At 31.8% G+C, this 24,084-nt stretch overlaps 2 protein-coding genes across 2 annotated transcripts; both read left to right on the top strand.

The window, feature by feature from the left end:
* Positions 1 to 9,407: 9,407 nt before the first annotated feature.
* Positions 9,408 to 12,175, top strand: LOC123902288 (probable WRKY transcription factor 17). Its single transcript, XM_045951975.1, has 3 exons — positions 9,408 to 10,335; positions 11,572 to 11,697; positions 11,801 to 12,175. The coding sequence occupies exons 1-3, from the start codon at positions 9,569 to 9,571 to the stop codon at positions 11,976 to 11,978; spliced, it is 1,071 nt and encodes a 356-aa protein (XP_045807931.1). The 5' UTR covers positions 9,408 to 9,568; the 3' UTR covers positions 11,979 to 12,175.
* Positions 12,176 to 20,138: 7,963 nt separating this feature from the next.
* On the top strand, positions 20,139 to 23,197 carry LOC123913661 (exocyst complex component EXO70I). The gene has a single exon (XM_045964472.1). It carries the CDS (start codon positions 20,729 to 20,731, stop codon positions 22,784 to 22,786), a length of 2,058 nt encoding a protein of 685 aa, XP_045820428.1. The 5' UTR covers positions 20,139 to 20,728; the 3' UTR covers positions 22,787 to 23,197.
* The last annotated feature ends 887 nt before the right edge of the window (positions 23,198 to 24,084 follow it).

Raw genomic sequence — 24,084 nt, forward strand, 5'->3', positions numbered from 1 at the left:
CAACTTATACTTTTAAAGTTACTATAATATACTTATGAAATTTTATTTAATAGTGACTAATGTTCATCGTTGAGCATATAGGATACACGAGCCGAATTTTCTCCATATACAAACGTTTTATTTTACAAACCTCCAACTATTTAGTAAAAAATACTATTTACTTAAAAGGATTAAAACTCTTATATGAGTAAAATCAATTTACTGCTGGTAACTTATGCTTTATTTACTCGAGTATTCACCAATTGATTTTTTTATAGTAAAAACCACCAAAATAGATGTGGAATCCTCGTCATGGAGTTGCACTTGCAAAAGGACCAATACTTATATTTCCCTTATGCTCAACACATTTTTTTTATTATCAACTAATTAAGAATTATTTAGGTCAAGTTCCTCTAACAATATTTTATTTGGATATATTCTTTTATGTTGACGGTGGACAAACGACTTGTACGCAAAGGAATATCCTATCAATTAATAATTGAAACATTGAAACATTTTAATATTACAAATGAGTTAGACTTTGTGGCCTAGATTCTGATGTGACTTTAAAGAAATACTAATTGATTGTATATTTTAATATATAAAATTGAAAAAAATTAATATGCATAGCGTAAAATAATTTTTCACTACCAACCAATAATAATCGTGTTTTTTGCAATGTCACTTTATTTCACTCAACTTTAAAATCATATTTATTCAGAATAAAATTAATTTACATTATGTATATCCTTTAAATTCAATCAAAATTTTGTACGAGAGAATGATGTTTTTTTTTAACAATGAGGGGATGATGTTTTAGTACAAAACACATAAACTCAAATAACATTTACAAATATATTTAATTATATTTACTTTACCAAGTGCAAACTCGGAAATTTTCAAATTAAACGTGTCTTTTTAATATTAAATCAAACTCATAAAGTTTGATCTCAAAGAACATTGAGAACATAATATGGAGAATGAGTTCTCTTTATCGGAGAAAATAATGTGTACATCTAGATCATTAAAAATTAAAAAGTGTTAAGTCAATATAGTTAAGATGTAACAAATTGAGAAAATTTAACAGAAAAAAAAAATTAAGAGATCCTTGCTTCATAATATGAACACTTAGAAAATAAGGGGTCCTATTAATTAAACGGTAGAGAGGATACGAACAAATGATTTTATTGGTCAAATTAGAATCAAATAGGAATCATATCCCATTGCTGAAAACTAGAATCAAATCCTCAATTTATGTCATTAGTTTATACTAATAGTAGTACAGTAATAGTATTGTTTATGCCATGAATTAACCATAAAATTAATCAAAGGTTGTTGAGAATGTTCACTAGTTTATTTTTTTATTTTTTTGTTAATCTTGTGATTGGTTCTCTAGGAAGCCCTAAGAATTTGGAGTTCGATTATAAGTTAACTAAAGTTTGATCAATAATTGTTTTACTGAAAAATTATGAACTTCGATTTTCTCACAAATGATGATTTATATTTTAGTATAGTTCATTAACGATTTGAACTCAATTACTGATTTTTATTGTCTCTAGTTTAACTAGTAAGAGTATGAGATGAAAGTGAAATTCACAATAAACTCATATATTTTATTTTGAAATAACAAAATCTTGATCATCAAATAATTTTGAATAATAATTGACAATTTTTCAAATGATAATCAGTAGTTGTTATAAAAATGTTTGCCAAAGAGGTTGAACTCACCACCTTTTTCAACTCTCTTATGTTTACTTAATCATCTCCAAACAAATTTGGTATCAAGTAATTCATTAATGTGATTTTTGGCGGGGAAACACAAAAGCTAGAAAGAAAAAACTCCATTGTATATCAAGTGGAGAAAGTTGTGTCGAAGGAAAGTTGGGTTAGGAGAGAAGAGTTTTGAAAGAAAAAAAAAAGGAAGAAACAAGTAGAATTAGAGGGATTGAAAGTTTTGAATAAAATAAAAAGTATTGAAAGCTTCATTTTTTTACATAATAACACAAAAACCTCATAATTTAATGAAATTTTTAAAAAAAAATTAAGAAACCAAATAAATATATAATAAAAATAGCGGCTAAGCACAAGGTGTCTAACTAAAAGAGTTTATACAAAAATAAGAAAAATGAAGATAACCTCAAAGTCATACCAAATTAAATTTTAACCCCTTAACGAGCTAAATAATTAGAGCACCACAAATTCAAATCATAATTAAAGTTAAACTTGTGCGTCTTCAACCACCACCATGAAACAATTTCCACTTTCTATACCAACACTTCTACGAATGACACTTTCAATGCAAACAATCTATTATTTCTTTCTTTTCATAGAGACCAACAACAAGTTAACCATATTACTTGAAGACCAATCCTAACCTCTTTAGCAAAGAGATAAGTATTACAAAACTCTGTGACATGATCAGCAACAACATTTGGTAGAGGGCCAAAGATACCTAGCCAATTTAAGATTGTAATCCAGATATCACAACCCACGACCAAGTGGTCAATAGTTTCATCTCAACTCCACATCCTCCTAGACAAAGCGCCGAGTTCTCAAGATGCATCGAACGACAGATCAGATTGTATTTCGAAGGTAACCTGTCATTAAGCATTCTCCAAGCAAAAAGTGTCACCTTTAACAGAACAACTTTATTTCAAATAACATCTTTGTGTGCTGCCATATTGACCGGAACTAGACATGTTAATAGATGATAAGCATCTCTTACTAAGTAACCATTGGTCGGCCTAGAGAACCACATCCATTTGTCGATAGCATCAACCTCTAACAATAAATTTTTCAAAACAGCACAACACTTAAAAATCATCTCCTCGTCACACTCAAAAAGTTGTCTACGCCATTTCCACCCACCTCCTCCAACAGTCCAACCATCCTACACATCTCAACCACCGTAATATTTTTATTAATATTGATAGTTAAATCAAAGAGTCTATTAAAACAAATACAAAGAGCTTCACCCTTCAACCACCTATCTTTCCAAAAAAAAATTCAAATAAAGATATACCAGTATATACTAACAATAGCAACAAGGATGAATTAGATTTTACTTATAATATAAATACAATATTACGGGCAGACAAACTTATAATGTTGACTTTATTTGTTTATTGAGTGGTTTGGGCTTCATTTTATTAATTGTGCATTGATAAACACAAATCCAAGAATATATATATAAAAATGTATAAACACAATAAACTACTTATTCTTCCGATAAGATATAATCACTTATTTTATTTGGTAATGTCTCTAAAAATCGCATGGTGCATGTCTTTATTTATCAATTTTATGTGTAGGGACTTAAACAAAATAGTCGACTAATAAATTTGGATTTTGGAACAAGTGACATGACATGATTAAAATACTATGTATTCAATGATATACAGATCATCACAAAGCTGTTTTAGAGATTTGCAAGATTTGTTCTCACACCTAAATAGATATATGTTTAAGTCAAACAATATATTTTCACACAATCATACAATTGATAGTGTTCGTGTTTGGGATCCATTAATACCCCAATTGGATGGGTCAGACCTTCCTCCTGTTGTTGAGCATGATGGTTTTTTTTTTTTTCCTTTCATTATAGTCCTCTGATTTTCAGGAAAAAAAATTCGATAATTCAAAATTTGATTGTTAAAAAAAAGTATACCATTGACCATTGTAATTTAATATATACATATTAATTCCCAATGCTTTGGTCACAAAAAAGAAAGAAAAAAAAAACTCCGATATATGCTAAAACCAAATAAAAAAACTTTCACCAATACATTTCAAACATGATATTTATTCATGTTTTTCTAGAAGGAACGTATATAAAAAAGGTGGACACTACTTGTTTATTACTTAATGTCTCCTTCAACGTTATTTTTATATTTATATGAGATATTTTGAATCTTTTGCTCTAAATATAATAAGAAACAAAGTACAAATTTTAAATATTAATTGTAAAATGTCTGTATTTTAATTAATTGTAGGTCTTATATACTAGTAGTTTATTTACGACTCACACAACATTCAAAAGGACTCACACACAACAAAGTACAAAGTTTATGACAAATGTGAACACAACACAAAGATATGCATTTAATTTACTTTTTTTTAGTTTATGGAATGTGTTATTTTTCGGTATAGAAAAATAGATTTTGAAAATAGGCAAAGAAGAAATTACTGGTCGAGTCGCGGTTCGATACGCTCTCTTTAAGACGTTTCACGGCACTACCCAAATTGTGCAAGGTAGACTAGCAACCGTGAAGTCCCCAAGATAAAACAGTCCAGTTCACTGAATACCGTTATCTACTGCACTGTAGAAAATAGGCAGAAAAAACCTTCAATGGTTCGTAAAACCAGTCTTATATTGATAATTATATTATCAATTCGATGCGGAAACAAGCACCCGTGAAACAACAAAAAAATATTTTTTTTTAAGTAAGAATGAATTTGTGAGAGAGAAGAAGGAAGATTTCGAATTGCAGAAATCAGAGAGAGAGAGAGAGAGTGAGAGAGAGAGAGAGAGAGAGAGAGAGCAAAACTGTGAGAATTGAAGTGTATTTATAGAGTAAGTGAGGAACCGAATGGCGGATTTCGTGGGAGCCTTATCAAGTCAACAAAGCAAAAACATGGCCGGATTTAATAGCCACTCAGTTGTTGAATCCGATGAGGTGGTAACGGATACAAATCCGTTTCTGAAATGGTCTCGTAGCACATAAAACATGTGCCAAGCCCAAGCCCGGTCAGACGGCCACGCGCGCGTGTGTGATATTCAGCATAGAGTGTCCAATTTACAAAACTGGGTACCCCTTGGGACATATCCCAAGAAATGATTTTATCATATATAAACACTACTCATATGTGTGTTCCAATCAATGTGAGACTAATTGAAGCTTTTTTTTCAATTCATACATAGTTCTTCATTTGTGTTCATTTCTATACCAAGTTTCCTCTACAAGTTACACACTTGTTCAACAGAATGCTTGTTGGGCTTCAAGTGTGAGTGTTTAAGTCTCACATCGACTATGTGTGGGAAGAATGTTAGATTTATAAGAGAGGTGACTCATTAACCTAACACCTTAAGGTTTTGGCTTGGGATGTGGCGACTCCCTCTCTTTTGGTCCTGGAGCATTGACTCATTGTTTCTCCCTAGCTCTCCCGGACTCTCCAATAATGACTTTGAGATTCGAGAATGCTGTTAATAATTGAATTTGACCATTTTTTTATGGGTTAAATATGTTTTTGGTCCCTCCCAGAATTTTCATTTTAGTCCCTGAAGTTTTTTCCTTCAATGTTTTTTGTCCCTACTTTTCATTCAACTCGTGCGTATCATTTGAAATTTTAATTTTTTTTTCTGCGGTCATGATTAGTACATTATATGAATATTTGTTACAAAAGTTTAAAATTTTTTTAACAAAAGATGAATTAAATATGTTTTTTTTTTGTTTTTTGCACATAATAATTCATAAAAATTCTAAATTTTTATCGGGGATGTTCTTATAATATTATAAACATGAATACAAAAAATCATTCAAAAATATGAAAGTATACACGAGTTGAATGAAAAGTAGGGACTAAAAACATTGACGAATGAAACTTCATGGACTAAAAAGTGCGAAAACAAATTTCAGAAACTAAAACGAAAATTTTGAGAAACTATAAGGACCAAAAATATATTTAACTTTTTTATTTATTTAGCAGATCAGAATAATCACGGTCAGAAAAGTTTATATTATTATCCTTTACTATAGTATATTTTAGATACGCACGAGGTTTAAGTTTAAGCATATAGTTCTACAAATGTTTGAATTTTCTATCTTCATTATTATATGTTTGATATGTTTGAAGAGGAAGAATAGAAAATTAAAATACTCAATTAAAAATACATAAAAATGAAAAGTCAACATTGGAATACCGTTTCTGGCCTGCTAAGTTTGTTTTAAGCATACATTTGGCATGGTCTATTTTACATAGCATGTTCATAACTTGTTAAGTTGAAATTACTCAATTATATACTAGTGATGGTTTCTCTCCCAACCCCCCTCAATTCTTTTCTACCCCCTAAATTTCCGTTTTTGCCCTTGGGGTACTGCGGTTTATATGAACCGAAATAAGCTGACATTCTGATAAATTTCGGTAACCACTTACCGAAATCTGGGACATTTCGGTTCGCAGGTACCGAAACAATTATTTCGGTAAACTTCTACCGAAAATGACCTAATTCCAACGACCAACGTACCGAAATCTATGACATTTCGGTTCGCAGATACCGAACAAACTGACGTTCGTTTTTTGTTTACCGAAAACGCTAATGTTCGGTTTGCAGTTACCGAAATGATCTAATATTTGGCTTCGGTGAATACGAACCGAAGTTTTTTGGCAAAAATGTTTCAAACCGCAAGGGGCAAACTTGGATTTTTGAGGGGTAGAAAAGAATTGAGGGGGGTTGGGAGAGAAACCATCTATACTAGTGTATGTATGAAGTTTGAATTGTTTCAATAATATATATTAATTGAAAAAAAATATATTAATTGAGAAATGATAAAAAAATATACATAAAAAACTTATAACATTTCATTAATTATCAAATTCTGGATACATATAGGGATATCAGTATGAATACAGAAACTAGTTAAAGATAGAGTCACTCTTGCCAAATTGTGAGACTTGTCTTATAATAAACTCAACGTGAGAGTTTGTAAAATAAGAATAGAAAACGTGTTTACAATCTTTTATAATATCTTCAAACACAAATTCATCTGTTGTTGTTAAAATTATCCACCACGCGTTTGGTGTCAAGTTCAAATAGCACACCGTTAAGATTACTTACTTTGTATAAAAGATTGAAAACACATCGATTTGGCTCAACTTAAAAGTTGTAAATGATACATAAGAGCAAACGGTTGAAAAACAATCTTATTTATAATAATATTTGTCTCTTCTTTGTAATAATATTTGCTGAACTACAATAATCTTTGTCATGATATTTGTTGCCATGACCACGACTAATCAGACTTAAGGTTACATTTGTCTATAAACACTACTTGGAAATTTCATTTTAGACACATTTAATCAATCAAACACTTACTTATTTTACTTTCATTTTATCTATGTTTGTCTACTCTAGATTTTACTTATGTTTTTTTTTTACGGTATCTTAGTTCTAAGAAATTGTTTGCCACACTTAACATTCGGAGTATTTAAGGAATCCATGATTGAGTGGTATAGTTAGTTCATTGGTGTGATAGTTTAAAGGGAAAATTTTTATTGTTGAGAGCAATTAGTCGATTCTATAACTAACTTTTAAGTTTGACAACACCTTCTTAACAAATTAAATGTTTTCATTTTGTTCAATGGATCTTAATTTGCGATTAAAATACGCTGACACATTGATGTGTATTATAAAACAACATAAATGTCATAATTAAAAAATGATTTAAAATATATATTGACATGGGTCTTACTAGGACACATGTTAAGAAATTTAAAAGTGAAAAATTACAATGATAAAAAAAATCTTGACTCTTATAAATTTGAATATGAATAGTTTTTTAGGTGAATATTTCAATAGCTTTCTTCTATTGGCATTTTGGGAGTTAGAAAATGGAGAAACAATTGTAATCCCATATTGCGGATATTTTTGCAGATTGTGTAGTTACAGGTCCCCGAAAAAACAACACACAAGCAAGGGCATTAGGTCCCTGTAAAGAAAAAAAAAACCTTATAAGTCATAAGTTCATTAGTCTATAGTAGAAGAAGGCTTCGGAGAAAAATATAAAGGCCTATGATAGAACAAATTTAAAAATGTGACCACAACTTTACAATTTTTCAAAAATTTAAGCAATTATTTTTTACTTCACTTTAGAATTCGTTTTATGTCGTGTCATAATAGATCACATATGACAACAACGATTGTTTGGAAGAAACCTGGTTTGAACCGTATTAAATACGACATCGATGCTTTCTTTAATTTCAATCAAATTATAGTAAAAATTAATTCGACTGTATTAGAGAGAAGATTTCTATGTTTTAAAAAATAATTAATATAAAGAAAATTAATGTTTTTTTTTTTAAAAAAAAAAAGAAAGAAAGAGAGTAGCAATGTGCTACTACAAACCTAAAATTAGGTTTACCCAATTTATTATCATCATAATAAATTCTAATTTGATATGGAAGATCAGCCAAAATAGTGAATCTATCTAAGCTTAGACTATCGTTAGCTAAACCATATGCACATTGATTTTCTTCCCGATATACACATCAGAAACCATAAAACTCATGTTTATATTTATAGTGATTCTAACGCAATTCAACCATATATTAATTAACTCCTAAGACACTACAAGTAGATAATCAAAAAGCCTTAACTACAAGAGATGAATATAGCTCTAACGAAAAGATTATTCCAATTTTTACTTTTAACTAGTATAGTTCCAGAAAGCTCAGCTATAAAAGCTGACAAATCCACATAAATTAATGTAGCATTTGACTACTACACCAGATTGTTCGAAAAAAAAAAGCAACAAAATATTGTATTTCATTTTCCTATAACATGTTATTGTTTCAAATACTTTTTTTTTTTAAAAACAAATATTTTTGATATATCCATCAAATTTTTTTGTTACAATTTTGACAATAAGATCGAATCTAGAACCTCATGCATACTACATGAATTTCTCATTAGATTAAATCTAATGACTTATATATCCATCAACTTTACCAATAAGTTAATAATTCTTCTTGCCAAAAAATTTGCCAATCATCTTCAATGAAATATTTTTTTCAAGTGTTCTTTTTTTTTTTACACATTTTTCAACTGTTCTTTTAAACACAAACAATGGTCAAATCCGATTTGTCTCTTTTTTGTTTTTGTTTTTTATATTAACTTTTTGATTCTCAAATAAAACAATTCAATAATTCTAAATTCTATCGCAAAATAAATAATTCTGATTTTTTCACTACTGATATCTAGTCCATCGGATGACCTAATTTAGTTCGAGAGTCATTCTAACATCAAGTATTTTAACTCTCTCCAAATCGTAATTGCGGAAGATCGAACCATAATAATTTAGCTCTACCAAATCCAACATTAATCATCATTAGACCAACTAATGATTCGAAATTTAGTTTTTTTTTTGTTGATAAATGAAATGATAAAGTAATTAAGAACTCACACACATAAAATGAAGAGATTGGAATTCAAATCCTGATCATAATATATAATTTCGACATTTCTACATATTAAGATAAAATTTGTGGACAATTTAATTCTCTTTTTTAAGTAAGCTAAACATAGTAAGGTAGGTTGATCAATTAAAAAGATTCGACCAAAAATAATATTATATTATAACAAAAATAAAAAAGTAATTTTGACTAAAATTCAATAAACCAAATCACTTTCTTTCTCTCTCTTACCCAATCACCAATTTTTGACATCCTTGACTCCATTATATATGTCCACACCTCTCAACCTTTCACCCTTCCAAACCCACCTCCCATTTTCTCCTTCTCTCTCTTATTTTCTCATGCCATTCTAAAAACACTTAATCACCACCCTCCATTTTTCCATTCATTCTCTCAAAAAATGGCTGTGGAACTCATGGGGTTCCCAAAACTAGATGAACAAAAAGCCATACAAGAGGCTGCATCAGAAGGTCTCAAAGGCATGGAACACTTGATCCTAACCCTTTCTAATCAACCAACTCAATTAAACACTCAACTAACGGATCACACCGTTTCTAAGTTCAAAAAACTCATTTCTTTACTTAACCGAACCGGTCATGCCCGGTTCAGACGCGCACCGGTTCAAACCTCTTCATCACCGGTTCAAATCTTTTCATCACCGGTTCAACTTCAACCAACACCGGTTCAACCCACACCTTCTTCTCTCCCACCGCCACAAGCAGTTTCTCATTCTCAGCCGAAACAGTTTCTTTCTCCGTCACCGGCACTATCTCCGACGCCGATTTCAACACGTCACGCGCCGGCGAGTTTTGTTCAACCGCAATCACTTTCGCATAGTCTAACGCTAGATTTCACGAAACCTAACGACGTCGTTTTGAGCTCAAATGCAAAAAATTCAAATTCTGTGGTTGAACTTGAATTCTCGAAGGATACAGCGACGTTTAGTGTTTCTTCAACTTCGTCGTTTATGTCATCTGCTATTACCGGTGACGGTAGCGTCAACGGTAAACAAGGATCGTCGATTTTTCTTACTCCGGCGGCAACACCAGCTATCTCCGGTGGAAAACCACCGCTCTTGTCTGGACCGTCTAAGAAACGGTGTCACGATCATGGTGAACATTCCGATGACGTTTCAGGATCAAATAAGTGTCACTGTGTTAAGAGAAGGTACACTACGCCACACCGTACACCTCTATAACTGCTTTTCATTGAATCATAACTCATTTTTTAGTTAATTAAAATTTTGCTCAAGATTTTTGCAAATATTTTAAGTAGGTTCTTACTTTATTAACAAATTGCTTAATTAGTACTTTCTTTATTTAACAACTAATGTATCAATTAAGTTCATGTTGCAGTAATTTAATTACAACATGATTCTACATATATTCATCGTAATATATTTATTGGCTCATTCTTTATATGTTAATAATGGATCATGCTAAATGATGTTCTTGAGTTAATAGTTAAAGTTATAAAAATGGAAACAAAAAAAAAGTTTTTTTTTTTGAAGAAGCAACAAAAATAAAAGTTTTTAATAGAAAAAAATATTTTTTAAAATTTCAAGTATTGAATACATTATTTTTAAGACTATATTATCAATTTTTTAAGTAAAATAAAAGATTATATTATCAATTTTTGTTTTTTTAATTATTGTGTATAATTTATTACCAATTTTGTCCTTAATTTTACCAATTTACGAATTTTGTCCCTCCATTTAATGTGAATTTTGTTCATAGTCTATATTTCGAAGGACTAATAAGTAAAGGAGAATGTTAACTTGTGCCCTTAAGGCACATGTTAAGAAAGCAAAAATAGAAATTATTAAATGCTAATTTGTGTATTTTGACTTTTAAAGCATTAAATTTCTTGTATCATTAAATGATAAATTTCTATTTTGGTATATCTTAACATGTGCCCTAAGGGCACATGTTAACAAGACCCATAAGTAAAAGATCTTTTTGTTTCTTTAAATTTTTGTTGTTGCTTGGTGCCGTTTTTTGTTTGACTAGTTTAGTTTTTATTTATTTTTAAATAGAGAAAAGGTTAAATGTTTATTAACGAATCACGTGAGTATGTCGTGTGAGTGGGGTAAGGCTGCGTTTGGGAGTCAACGATTTCGGTAGTGGTGTGGTTAAAATGCTTTAATGGGTATGACAGAGAGACACAGTATGTGTGAAAGTGACAAAACAACATAGGGTTCTGTTTTTTATGTCCGAGAAAGAAAACACTAGATACAAATTCAAAAGTTGTTCAAACTTCAAACTAAGATTAAAGTTTGTGTGACCGTTCTTTTTTTAATCTTTAAATTTTACAAACTTGTGATTCTACTCTATTATTTTTTCAATGCAATTTATGATTATAATTTTGAATAGAAATAACAATTTTTTTAATTTGTTTTTTCAGAAAAAATAGGGTGAAGAGAACCGTGAGAGTACCTGCAATAAGTTCAAAGACAGCCGATATACCGGCAGACGAGTACTCGTGGAGAAAATACGGTCAAAAACCAATCAAAGGATCACCATATCCACGGTAAATACTTCACACACACATTTAATTTAATCTTAGCCGTTGTTTATGTTGACTTTTATTAAAGACTTGTTTCTGACGTTGATTTCTTTTTTGTTTTAATCAGCGGCTATTACAAGTGTAGCACAGTAAGAGGGTGCCCAGCAAGGAAACACGTGGAGCGTGCTCCAGATGATCCAACGATGCTGATTGTAACATATGAAGGGGAACACAGACACGCAATTCAAGCCGCGATGCAGGAGAATGCAGCCGGGATTGTGGGTTTGGTATTTGAGTCAACGTAATATTGAGATTAAAAAAATATGAGGAAAGTGGGAGAATGGAGGACTTTTCTTTTAAAAATGAAAATTTATTTTTTTTGTTAGAAAGAAAATTATGAGTGGGAGTTATGGTGGGGTTGCGTTGTAAATTTGTTTTATTATATTTAAATATTTTAATATAGAGATGCAAAATTGGAATCTGAAGTTGTTTATTTAAATTATATATCCTCACCAAAGTCTTGCCAACTATGATTAATTTATTTATTTCTATTAAAAAACTCATGATTATTATTATGACTTCTTGTTGGGGAGAGGTGGTATCCGAGGGAGGGTTATGAATATTTTTATATTTTTTTATATCATAAGATATGATCTCATAGAGTAATAATTGAGGTGATTAGTTTATTATTTTAGTCTTCTAAGTTTGGTTGACAAAATGTGGCATATAATTATGAAGACTTGTATATGGTTTTCAAACATTTATTTTAAAGGGTTTGATGTTTTCAAACACGTTGGTAGAGTTTTTCTAATTCTAATTTAAAACTAGTTAATTAGCCCTTTCAAGGCTAATACTTAACAACTCATCGTGGAAAATCAAACAATTGGTAATGTTTTTTTATACGAAAAAAATGGTAGTTGGGGGAGATTCTCTATATTACTATGCTAGTATTAGATTATAATAATAGTGGCACACTAAGGTTGTTAGCAATATGGATTAATAATTCAAAGGTGTGAATTAATTTGCATTGACTCATACCGCAAGAGCTATGGCTCACATATGAATGATAAAGGTTTTAAATGATTTAGCGAAGAAATGAACCCACACACACGATAAAGGTTGAAGTTAATTTAAGATTATTATGTTAAAAAAGAATGATGTGTTATTTCTAGAAATCAAAGATCGAAAGACAATGTCAATTGGCCAAGTCATAAGCACGATGAGCAAGCCGCTCGCACTTGTGCAAGCTAAGTCCCGAGCTAAAGACAATGATTACATCTATAAGAGTAAAAGCAAAGACCTGAATATTTTGAACTCAAAGAAAACAAGCTTTTATGCTAGGAAATCAAAGATGTGCAACTAGGAGATTAATGGATGCTCTCAATTTTATTTTCCTCAATTTTCACATCTCAATTATCAATCAACTTCTCTCAAATTTTTTTAGATTTAAATATTGTTTTATATTTATGATCCAATTACCTGTATTCCACATTATTTCCTCAATTTTTTTCTCACATTAGAGAATCCTTCTAGGATATTAGTTAAAGATAAAAAAAAAATGCATTAAAAATATTATTTTTTATATTTTATAAATATTGATCACACAAATTTTAATGTAATTTTTAGGATTTTTTTTTTTACAAATTTGACTGTCACTATCGAATACATAGATGGAATATTGCAAAAAGTTCAACATAATTTCCAATTATATTTCACATCTTGCTTTATCATATTATTATGTGCCTTATGTGGCCAACAAGGTATTGACTTAAATTACACACTTAAGTTCTTTTTCTACTGGACTTATGATCCAATATTTGTTACTGTTAGAGTGGTGGCGGAGGTTGACTGTTTATGTTTGTTTGATTATTAAAATGTAAATGCTAACGAGTGCTCTCGGGGCACTCTTTAAGCCCTTAAATAAAAAGTGTTTTATAGAATTTTTATGGGAATGCGTAAAGTCAACGCATTGGAAATTATATTGTTTAATTTTTTTAATAAAAAATTTCTTTAAATGGAATACTTAAAGAGTGCCCCTCCCAGGGGCACTGGTTAACAAGACCCTTATTAAAATTAAGTGTAGTGTGATGGGGACTGAGTTATGAGGTGTTTGGGAAGGTTTGAAGCTAGCTTGAGAGTTTGGTTGTTGACGTGTTGAGCTTCGTCTGAATGCTCAGGGAGTGGTTAAGATGATAAATATAAGGAAATGGGAGTGAATAGAGAAGGATGGAGTCTTTGCGAGAAAATTTGGAGGCTTTTGGAGTTGGAATGTGAAGTTCATATTCAACATACTTATTGTGAAATAAATAAGTGTGCAGATAACCTAGCTCGTGTGGGGTGCTCCTTGGGAGCTAATATGATTTACAATGAGTCTTGTCGACTCAAATTAGTCATCTTATTATAGCTGATGCAATTGGCGCTAGTATTACTAAACTAGTTTTTGTATATTTGGGTAGTGATGAATAAGGCTTGTGAGTTGTGAGAGCATGCGGATAGCTTGTGTTGATATTTCATTTCTTGATGATGAAGAGTGCTTATTGAACATTGACACACATCCAACTACTTGCTTATATCTTGTTTGAATGAAAAGGGGATCACCAAACTCCACTTAGCTCCTTTATCATATTGTGGGAGACATTGTGTCAAAATAAGTCATTTGACTTTTTCATGTTTTCTTTAATTTTGCCTACATTTATAAGTTTCTTTAGAATTTATTTATTTTGTTTAATTTGAGAATTAGAGTCTTTATTGAATAAGACAATGTCATCTAGTTGATATATATATTTACCTAGTTGATGTATACACATTTGATATTGAAGCAAAAGCTATATATGCCCCCTAATTTGTGTTTGGAAGCAATAAAATGTTCATAAGACATGCTTGTACCAAAATAATAATAATAATAAATTATAGACATATTCAACGTTATCAAGGAAGCATTCACATTGACCTCTTTGCCTTTGGCGACACAAATGCTCTACAACATATGGATGATATTTGGTACAAAATGAGGTGGGTTTTAACATGGGAAAGTTGGTTTTTGACCATTAGATCAAATAAAGAACATGGTTTTATCATGGTCTCTCAACACAAGATTATTTGTTTTTTACACTAGTTTCTGGACCATTCTTAATCCTCCAAGCATGCTCCACTCACCCACCACCACCACCACCAACATAAAGTCCACCGTCCCAACACTCCTTCTTCCCTTGTCTTTGTTTCATATCGGAAATTTTTTTTCGGCAAATATTTGAAACTTTTTTTTTGAATAAAATATTGAGAGTTTTTTTCCGAAAAGAAAATCGAAAATTTTTTCCGGAAAATATTGATGTATTCTAAAAAAAATTAATTTTTTTAAAAATAAAAACCAGTTCATAAATTCAAACTGATTCTGAACCAGTTATACATTGAATTGTAATTGTTTTTTAAGAGTGATTCAATTCCAAACTGAATTAAATGGTTCAATTTAAAATATGGTTCAATGCAGTTCGAATTACAATTTGGTTCAGTTAACTGAAATTTTGGACACCCCTAAATTGAACACCGCTAAGAGAATAACAATGAAGACAGTGTAAGAGAAAAAAAATCTAGCGGTGAATGACTATGTTAAGATTGTGTTCTTGATTTGATCAAATGGTCAAAAACAACTTTCCCATGATGGGAAAATTACTTGATGTTCCCACCATAACATGCACCACAAAATGAAGGGTATTAATCTTTGAACCAAGAAGTCAACTTTACTTCTAAAAGTGTAGATAACTTCTCTAATGCTTTGATTGGTTGTGAAAAGAAAAAGAGAAGAGAGAAAGAGGTGAGAGAGAGTATGAAAAGAGAGAAAAAAAAGAGAAATAGAGTAGATTTAATATGTTGTTTGGTATAAGAGAAAGAGAGAAGAAATAAGAATGAAAGAAGGGACTTCTCTCATATTTCTTTTGTTTGGTTAAATAGAGAATGAAAAGAGAGAAATGTAATTGAGTTCAAAAAGACAAAAATATCCTTAACTAAAAACAAATATTATGGTTGTAATAAAATTAAGGATAATGTTAACATGTGCCCTTAATTAAGGCACATGTTAAGAAAGAAAAATGGAAATTATTAAATGCTAACTTGTGTAGGGGTTTTATAAAAATGGCTTGCGATGTCAAATAAGTTGTCTTTGTTGTGTTCCGGTGCATAGATAGAGAGAAGACATGGGCAAATATGGAAAGTTGTAAAAAATTAACGGTTTCTCTCCAGTTTCTTCACACATATGAGAAGATTGAAATATTGGTGGGTCCCATGGCTTAATCCTTCTCTCTTCAATAATTCTGTGATAAACCAAACATAGGAGATTCCCACTTTCTCCTCTATTTCTCTCACTTGTATCTCTCGTCTGAAAATCACCTCAAAGACATTGTAAAACCCATGAAAATCAAGATTGTGAGTATATTCCTAAAGTTTATCAAAGTAGATTTTATCAACATATGGATGAGACAATACATTATGGCGAATGGGCTCATAAAGACTTTAAAAGTTTATCAAAGTAGATTTATGAGAATGGCAAGAAGTGTAGAGTAACTAAAAAAAACTACCTGATTCTTTTATGAGAATTTATGGAACCTACATTCATAATTAATTTGAAGTTTGCCAATAGAGGTTTGTCATTACGCTAAAATAGATGATTGAGATTAACACATGAGGCCAGAGGTTAGTTTTGGTTATTTAGTGAGAATAGGTCGTAATCGAGATGTTTTCTCTCCGACCCCCCGGCCCCTGTTCATTTTATACCCCTTGAATTTTCAATTTTACCATTGAAAAAACTTCGGTTTGTAGAAACCGAAGTTTTTTTTTGCCTTGAAAACAAATTTCGGTTTCTAAAAACCGAAATTTACTTTGAATTTGCACTAAAAAAAATTCGGTTTCTGTGAACCAAATTTTTCTGCAATGAAAAAATTGAAATATTAGGGGTATAAAAGAATCACGGCACGGGAGGTCAGGAGAGAAAGCATCCGTAATCGATTTCTTCTAATGCTAGTAGTAGTAGTAACTAGCCAGTAGCAACAACTTGCTATATAAAAGCCCAAATCTTCTTCTATGGGCCTAATATAGATTAGCTGAAATCGTAATTTTTTTTAAGAGATTTTCTCTATATGTTCTCACACAAGTTAGACAATATTAAAATTTTATTGTTTTTTAATTTTCTTTTGTTTATGCGAGTGTGTTTAAGGATAGTTTATTTGGGTTTGTGGTGATACAAATATTCCCATAAATATATATATATATATATATATATATATATATATATATATATATATATATATATATAGATAAATTCTATAAAAGAATATTGTCTTAAAAAAAAGATATTTAAAAAATTTCAAAAAATCAAATATACCACTTTCAATATTTTTATTCTTCTTAGTACACATATTAACATTTCCATTACAAAAAGAAAATGTTAACATTTCCCTTTACATATCTTATTAAGTATCCAATTAAAGACTCTACCCAAAAAAAAAAAGTATCCGATTAAAGAGAAATTCTTAAACAATAAGCTTTATAATAAAAATAAGTCAAAAGCTATTTTTTTTTTTACTTTGGAATATCCAGGACTCCGATCCTATACTTTTCAGCAACCCCAATCCTTTAATTTGAGGCACTTCAAGGATTTCTTTTAACAGGGTCAATAAAAATACTATGAAAAAATGCTGGTAGAGGAATAAAATTCCACGAGGACCAAAAAAAAATTATGTGGCATTAAACTTTTCAAACGTGCATCCGACGTAATTCGACCTAAAATTCTTGAATATATAATACTATACTAATAAGCTTGATAGTACTATTTAAAATGATCTTATGAGCATGAAAATCAAGAATTTCAAAATAGATGGAGTTTGGTCAAGTTATGCTAGTCTCCCCAATGAACTCAGTCAACTGATCACAATTTTAGTTTGATACTTTTCATCTCTATAATAAATTAATAAATTTATGCAAAAATATATAAATAGAATTATACCGCACCAGCGTACCCATTGATATAATGTTGTAAATTATTATTCAATATTCTACATTTGAAAATATCCATCATGAAATCTGATTAGACAAAAACCGTCAAACAAAAAGAAACACCTTTGACTAAACTATTTTTTTTTTTACATAATTACATTAGTGTCCACAACTTCTACCTTGACATCATCCCTTTGATAAATCAACATATAAGCCTATTTTACAATGTACTTGTCACCCTTAACACATTAGTCTAGGCCAAATTGTTGAGTATAGCCTTTGGCTAAATGTGGTGCTTTATGTCTATTCCAAAGGTACATCTGCATTGAATTTAGACTTATAGATCCATCTGCACTCTATAGTTTTCTTGCCATGAGGCAAAGGTTGCACAGTGCAATATTGTTTGCCTTAAGAGTTGCTATTTCTTCACTCATTACCTTGCACCATTATTAGAACTTGGATGCTTGGTGGTAAGGTTTTAAAGGGGAATGTAAAATTATATCTCTAGAAATGTTAAAAAATTACATATGTGTTGTCCCGTGGTTTATCCCGGAACAATTTTTTTTTTCCGGCAACTTTTAAATACAGAACAATTGAAGTTGTTTTAACCAATACTTTATTTTTTCGGCAAATCCAGCATGCTCTTTATTTTCAAATAGAAAGAGTGTTAGATTTAACCTTGAGAAGAATGTTGATTTCTCAAACGGAGGATGTTCAATTTTTTAAAAAATCTTGGCGTTTTTCTCTCTTGTGATCATGAAGCATTTGATCCGATATTTTTTCTGAGCTTCTCGGACTTTCCAACAAGTGGTAACAGAGTCTTACATCGACTATGAATGAGAAGAATATTGGATTTATAAGATATGTGACTCATAAACTTAATACCTTACAATTTTGAGTTGACGCGATATTTCTCCCGAATTTTTCCAATCTCCCCAACAGCACCCAACATCATATTACCCCACACCGACCGACCGACCAAATATAACTTCACACTGTTGTATAGATTTAGGGCCACAGTCTTGTATTTTGGCAAGGAGAGATATGAATGCTTTTCTTTTTTGGTAGATAGAGATATGAATGCCATCAATACTACTACTATTTGGCATCGATTCATTAGGATTTAGGAGGCTCTTGGCTGTGTTACAATAAACATACATATAAACATAAAACATTATTTAATAATTAATCTATAAGTAATAGAAAACTTAAGTAATGGCAACAATTAATATTTTCAACGAAAATTTACCTCGCATGAACTCACAAACTTCACTTTAGCAGTGAAAACTGTATAGTGTTTGAGGTTGCTGAAGATGAGGATGATTGTATCTTAATTTTTTTTTTTTTCTTATTTTGATAATGATTGTATCTTAAAACTTAAAAGTGTGTGTAAAAATATATTAAACTTTAAGTGGGCGTAATTATTTTTAATCAAAAGTGGGTGTAAATAGTAAACTTTAGGCTTTGAGAATTTAAAAGTCAAGGTCGGCCCAATAGAGGCTTAAGACAAATTTTAATATTCTTTTCATCAATAAGAAATAAAGAAAGACACCTAAGAAAAATTATAAAGGGAGGAATTAAATTTCTAGAATATCAGTTAAGCAATATCTTGATAGTAAAGATGGACAATTTGAAATGATCCCGAATTCATAAAAAAGTGAAACATCCGAATTAGTGAGTCAATCTAATATCTCAACACAAGAGTTACCAACACAACGTTCTAATATCTCAACATAAACATGATAGAAGAAGGACCGTCAAAAACCTTCTTGTTGGAATTGTAATGGGAGTAGATTTTGTCTAAGAATATACCAAAGAGGATGATTGATATCATATCAAACTTCCTCAATCATAGATTTTCAAATAAACAAACATCCAATGAGAAATAGGGTAATTTGTTGGTCGGTTGCATACATTTTGAACCATAAATGAAGATCGTCAACATTTGAAAATCAAACCTAAGTTTGTGTCAAACATGCTTAGCCTTCAAACAAATATTTCCAGCTTTCCGGTTAACCAATTATAAGTCAATTTAGTTGTATAAGTCTCTGAATCAGGTGGCTGCCACGTGAGGATGTTATCAGATTCCTCACCGATAAAAATGCTCTCCATCTCCATTTTAATATCTTGAGGAATGGGCGTGGATATGAGATCAAAATTTCACACTCCGTTGTAACGGATAGGGTTAATGTGAAAAGTAGTATCCTTTTGATTGACATGATGAATCCGTTCACAAAGACAATCACGAGGAATACAAATTTAATATGCAGAGCAATGACAACATGTGAAACATATAAGATGAATTATCAATTTCAAATCGAATTATTTTTATACACAAGAATTAAAAATCGAACTATTGACAATCTACTTAATGAATATAAGACTGTTATCACTTGAACTAATTCATCATTTATAATTAAACTAAAATTTTATAACTAATGAAAAGGTTTTAAAAAGATGCCCTAAAAAACAATGTGATTTGAGAAAAGACATCAAGAAAAGTAGTTCAAAGGAGAGAGAGAGAGAGAGAGAGAGAGAGAGAGAGGAATATAATTAAACTATGATATGTATATACAGAAAAAGTAACAGCAGCAAACAAGCATTTCTCTGTCTACTGTCATGCACTTTGCATAAACACAAACTCTTTCTCTCTCTACACATTAGGGTTTCTCTCTCATCACAATCACAACGCAGATTCAGATTCTCATCTACCCCATTCCCTTTCTTCATCAATAATATCTAACTTCTTAACTCGCTGAGTTAACTCGCCTTTCTCACCTTCTCCAACTCAGTGAGTTTCATCTTCTTCTCTCTCTCTCTTGCTTTAACTCAAAACCCTTTTTTCTTCTTTTCTGATTTTTCGATTGCCCAAGTACAAATTTCATGTCTTTTTATTAACTTGAAGTTAAAAATGCAATTTTTATCAATACCCTTTTCTATGTTAATAAAAAAAACCACATTTTGATGATTCCAATGAAAAATAGCCCCAAATAAGGAAAATTAGAAAAAAAACCCATCTCAAATTAGTTAACAATTGTTGTTATTTATTTGTCTTGTTTTAGTGTTTTTAATGGCTGGTTCCAGTTCTTGTTCTGTTTCTGTTTCTGGTTCTGTTAGTTGTAAAAGTGATAGTGGAATTGAGAATTTGATTTGTGCTAGTAAATCATTGAAACTTAGTTTAGAGAAATCAAAGAGTGTTGGATTAGCATTAGAGAAAGCAGGGCCAAGGTTAGATGAGATTAGGGTAAGGTTACCTTGGCTTGAATCTGCGGTTAGGCCGATTAGAGCGGAGAAAGATGCTCTTGTGGCGGTTGGAGGTCATATTAATAGGGCTGTTGGTCCTGCGGCTGCTGTGTTGAAGGTTTTCGATGCGGTTCATGGGCTTGAGAAGTCTTTGTTGTCGGATCCACGGATTGATTTACCGGGTTATTTGTCGGTTTTGAAGCGTCTTGAGGAGGCGTTGAGGTTCTTGGGAGATAATTGTGGTTTGGCTATTCAGTGGTTGGATGATATAGTTGAGTATTTAGAAGACAATTCGGTTGCTGATCAGGTTTATCTTAAGAATTTGAAGAAGGAGTTGGAGAATCTTAAGGAATCGCAGAATGGTGATTTAGATGGTGGTTTGTTAGATGCTGCTTTAGATAAATTAGAGAATGAATTCAGGTTGCTTTTAACTGATAACAGTGTGCCACTTCCTATGTCGTCGGATTCTCTTGGTGATCAGCCTTGCATTGCGCCTTCGCCTTTGCCTGTTTCTGTTGTTCATAAATTGCAGGCTATTCTCGGCAGGTTGAGAGCTAATGATAGACTTGATAAATGTGTGTCGATTTATGTTGATGCTAGAAGTTCTAATGTGAGGGCAAGTTTGCAGGCGCTGAATTTGGATTACCTCGAGATCTCGGTGTCTGAGTTCAATGATGTGCAGAGTATAGAAGTGTATATAGCTCAGTGGGGAAAGCATTTGGAGTTTGCGGTGAAGCATTTGTTTGAGGCTGAGTATAAGCTTTGTAATGATGTGTTTGAGAGGCTTGGACTCGATGTGTGGATGGGTTGCTTTTCAAAGATAGCTGCACAGGCTGGTATACTTGCGTTTCTTCAGTTTGGTAAGACTGTTACGGAGAGTAAGAAAGATCCCATTAAGCTTTTGAAGTTGTTGGATATTTTTGCGTCGTTGAACAAATTGAGACTGGATTTCAACCGTCTTTTCGGGGGTGATGCGTGCGTCGAAATTCAAAATTTGACTAGGGAACTTATTAAGAGTGTGATTGATGGTGCAGCGGAAATTTTCTGGGAACTTTTGGTTCAGGTAGAGTTACAGAGGCAGAACCCTCCTCCTCCAGATGGCAGTGTCCCGAGATTGGTGAGCTTTATCACTGATTACTGCAATAAACTCTTGGGGGACGACTATAAGCCTATACTGACTCAAGTCCTGATCATTCACCGAAGTTGGAAGCGTCAAAGTTTTCAAGAGAAGCTCCTTGTTAATGAGATTTTGAACATATTGAAAGCTGTTGAATTAAATTTGGAGACATGGATCAAGGCTTATGATGATCCTATGTTGTCAAGCTTTTTCGCCATGAACAATCACTGGCATCTGTTCAAGCATTTGAAAGGGACAAAGCTTGGAGATCTTTTAGGGGATTCGTTAAAGGAACATGAACAGTATAAGGACTATTACTCCACAACATTCTTGAGAGATAGCTGGGGAAAGCTTCCTGGACATTTGAGTAGGGAAGGGTTGATTCTTTTCTCTGGAGGGCGTGCAACTGCTCGTGATCTGGTCAAGAAAAGATTGAAAAAGTTCAACGAAGTTTTCGATGATATGTATTCAAAGCAGTCGGGTTGGATCATGGTCGAGCGAGATCTAAGAGAGAAGACATGTCAGCTTATAGTGCAGGCTGTGGTGCCTGTTTACCGGAGTTACATGCAGAATTACGGTCCCTTGGTCGAGCAAGATGCCAGCTCTAATAAATATGCAAAATACACAGTACAGAAGCTTGAAGAAATGCTTTTGTGTCTTTACCGGCCGAAGCCTGCAAGACACGGCAGCATGAAAAGTCCGCAGCTTAGTGGAAAGTACGGCAATGGAATACCCGATCTTCGTCGAACGGCTTCTGCAGTCGTGTAGTTTCCTACTCCTATATTTATAAAGGTGAAACATCGATGATAATCTATTCCCTTCATCAAATGGATTGGCTGGTGTATATAATTTTTCATTGGAGCTCTGCAGTGCATGTGACAGGCTTTGCTTAGATTCTGAGAAGGAAGTTTCTGAGTACTGACTGTTCAAATATCTGATGTATTTCCATGAAAATGAAGTTTTGTATCTCCCTTGAAAAGGGGTTTCTGTAAAAGATGTGCAATCTGTTAGTGTACCATAGGTTATGATCCTTTGGTCAATAAGTTTGGACCTTCCAATGAGGTTCTTTGATCATACTCCTTGCTAAGGTAATTAATTATTTTTTCCATCATCATTGTCTTATTCAGTTTGTAGAAGGATCATTGCATTATGCAGATTTTATGTACAATTTTTTTAGTATACATGAATTTATAAGCTTAGTCGATTAACAGAATGTTTAGTCATCACTATCGTAAGGGGAAATCCTTCTGAATTACTTGTTTCACATATTTTCTAATGACATATTTTCCAAAGTAAGTGTGTGTGGTCTCACCTCAAGTTGTTGCTTCTTCGATTTGATGCTTTCGTAGGCACTATGATGTGTTTTTTGACAATGAATTGATGAGAGAGGCTCATACAAATAGGTTATTTTCAATCTTCTTCTCTGCTATGATTACTTGTTGACTTTGTTTAGTTCCTGTCTCCAAAATCTAGAGATCAATCATTTGAGATTAGGACCATAAGCTTCTATTGTTAGCCTGTGGCATTAATCGTCATTAGTATTTTAAGCAAATTTTTAAGTCACCGTCTCAGTCGTAAAGAATAGAAGGACGATAAGCTTCCATTGTTAGCCGGTGGCATTAATAGTCATTAATATTTTAGGTAACTTTTTAGGTGCATGTCTACTTGGACCACAATACAACTTCCCTTGTGAAAGTTACAAATGCTGGTTGCTGTTGTAATGGAATATTCATCACTTTCACTCTACTGTATTGCACGTTCACTTTTACTTTCTATGGTTATTTTCTTGTACTTTCTACAACCCTTTTTTGATAATTTGTGTTGTTTTCAATTGGTACTATTGAATTAAACAAAGATATTCAATTTTTCACCCGTGTGTACTTGGATTGTTTTTGATTTATTGATTTCTATAATATCTAACTATTGCTACAGAATTGGATTGGATTGGATTGTCACTTATGTATCTAAAATATTGTCACAGTAATGACATTTTTACAATATCTCGGACGGTGGGTACAAGCATAGCTCCAACTGTTGTTTTTAGCGTGTTGTTAAGGCGGCTTCTA

Source organism: Trifolium pratense, linkage group LG1, assembly GCF_020283565.1.
Source record: "Trifolium pratense cultivar HEN17-A07 linkage group LG1, ARS_RC_1.1, whole genome shotgun sequence".
In the NCBI taxonomy this organism is placed as follows: domain Eukaryota; kingdom Viridiplantae; phylum Streptophyta; class Magnoliopsida; order Fabales; family Fabaceae; genus Trifolium; species Trifolium pratense.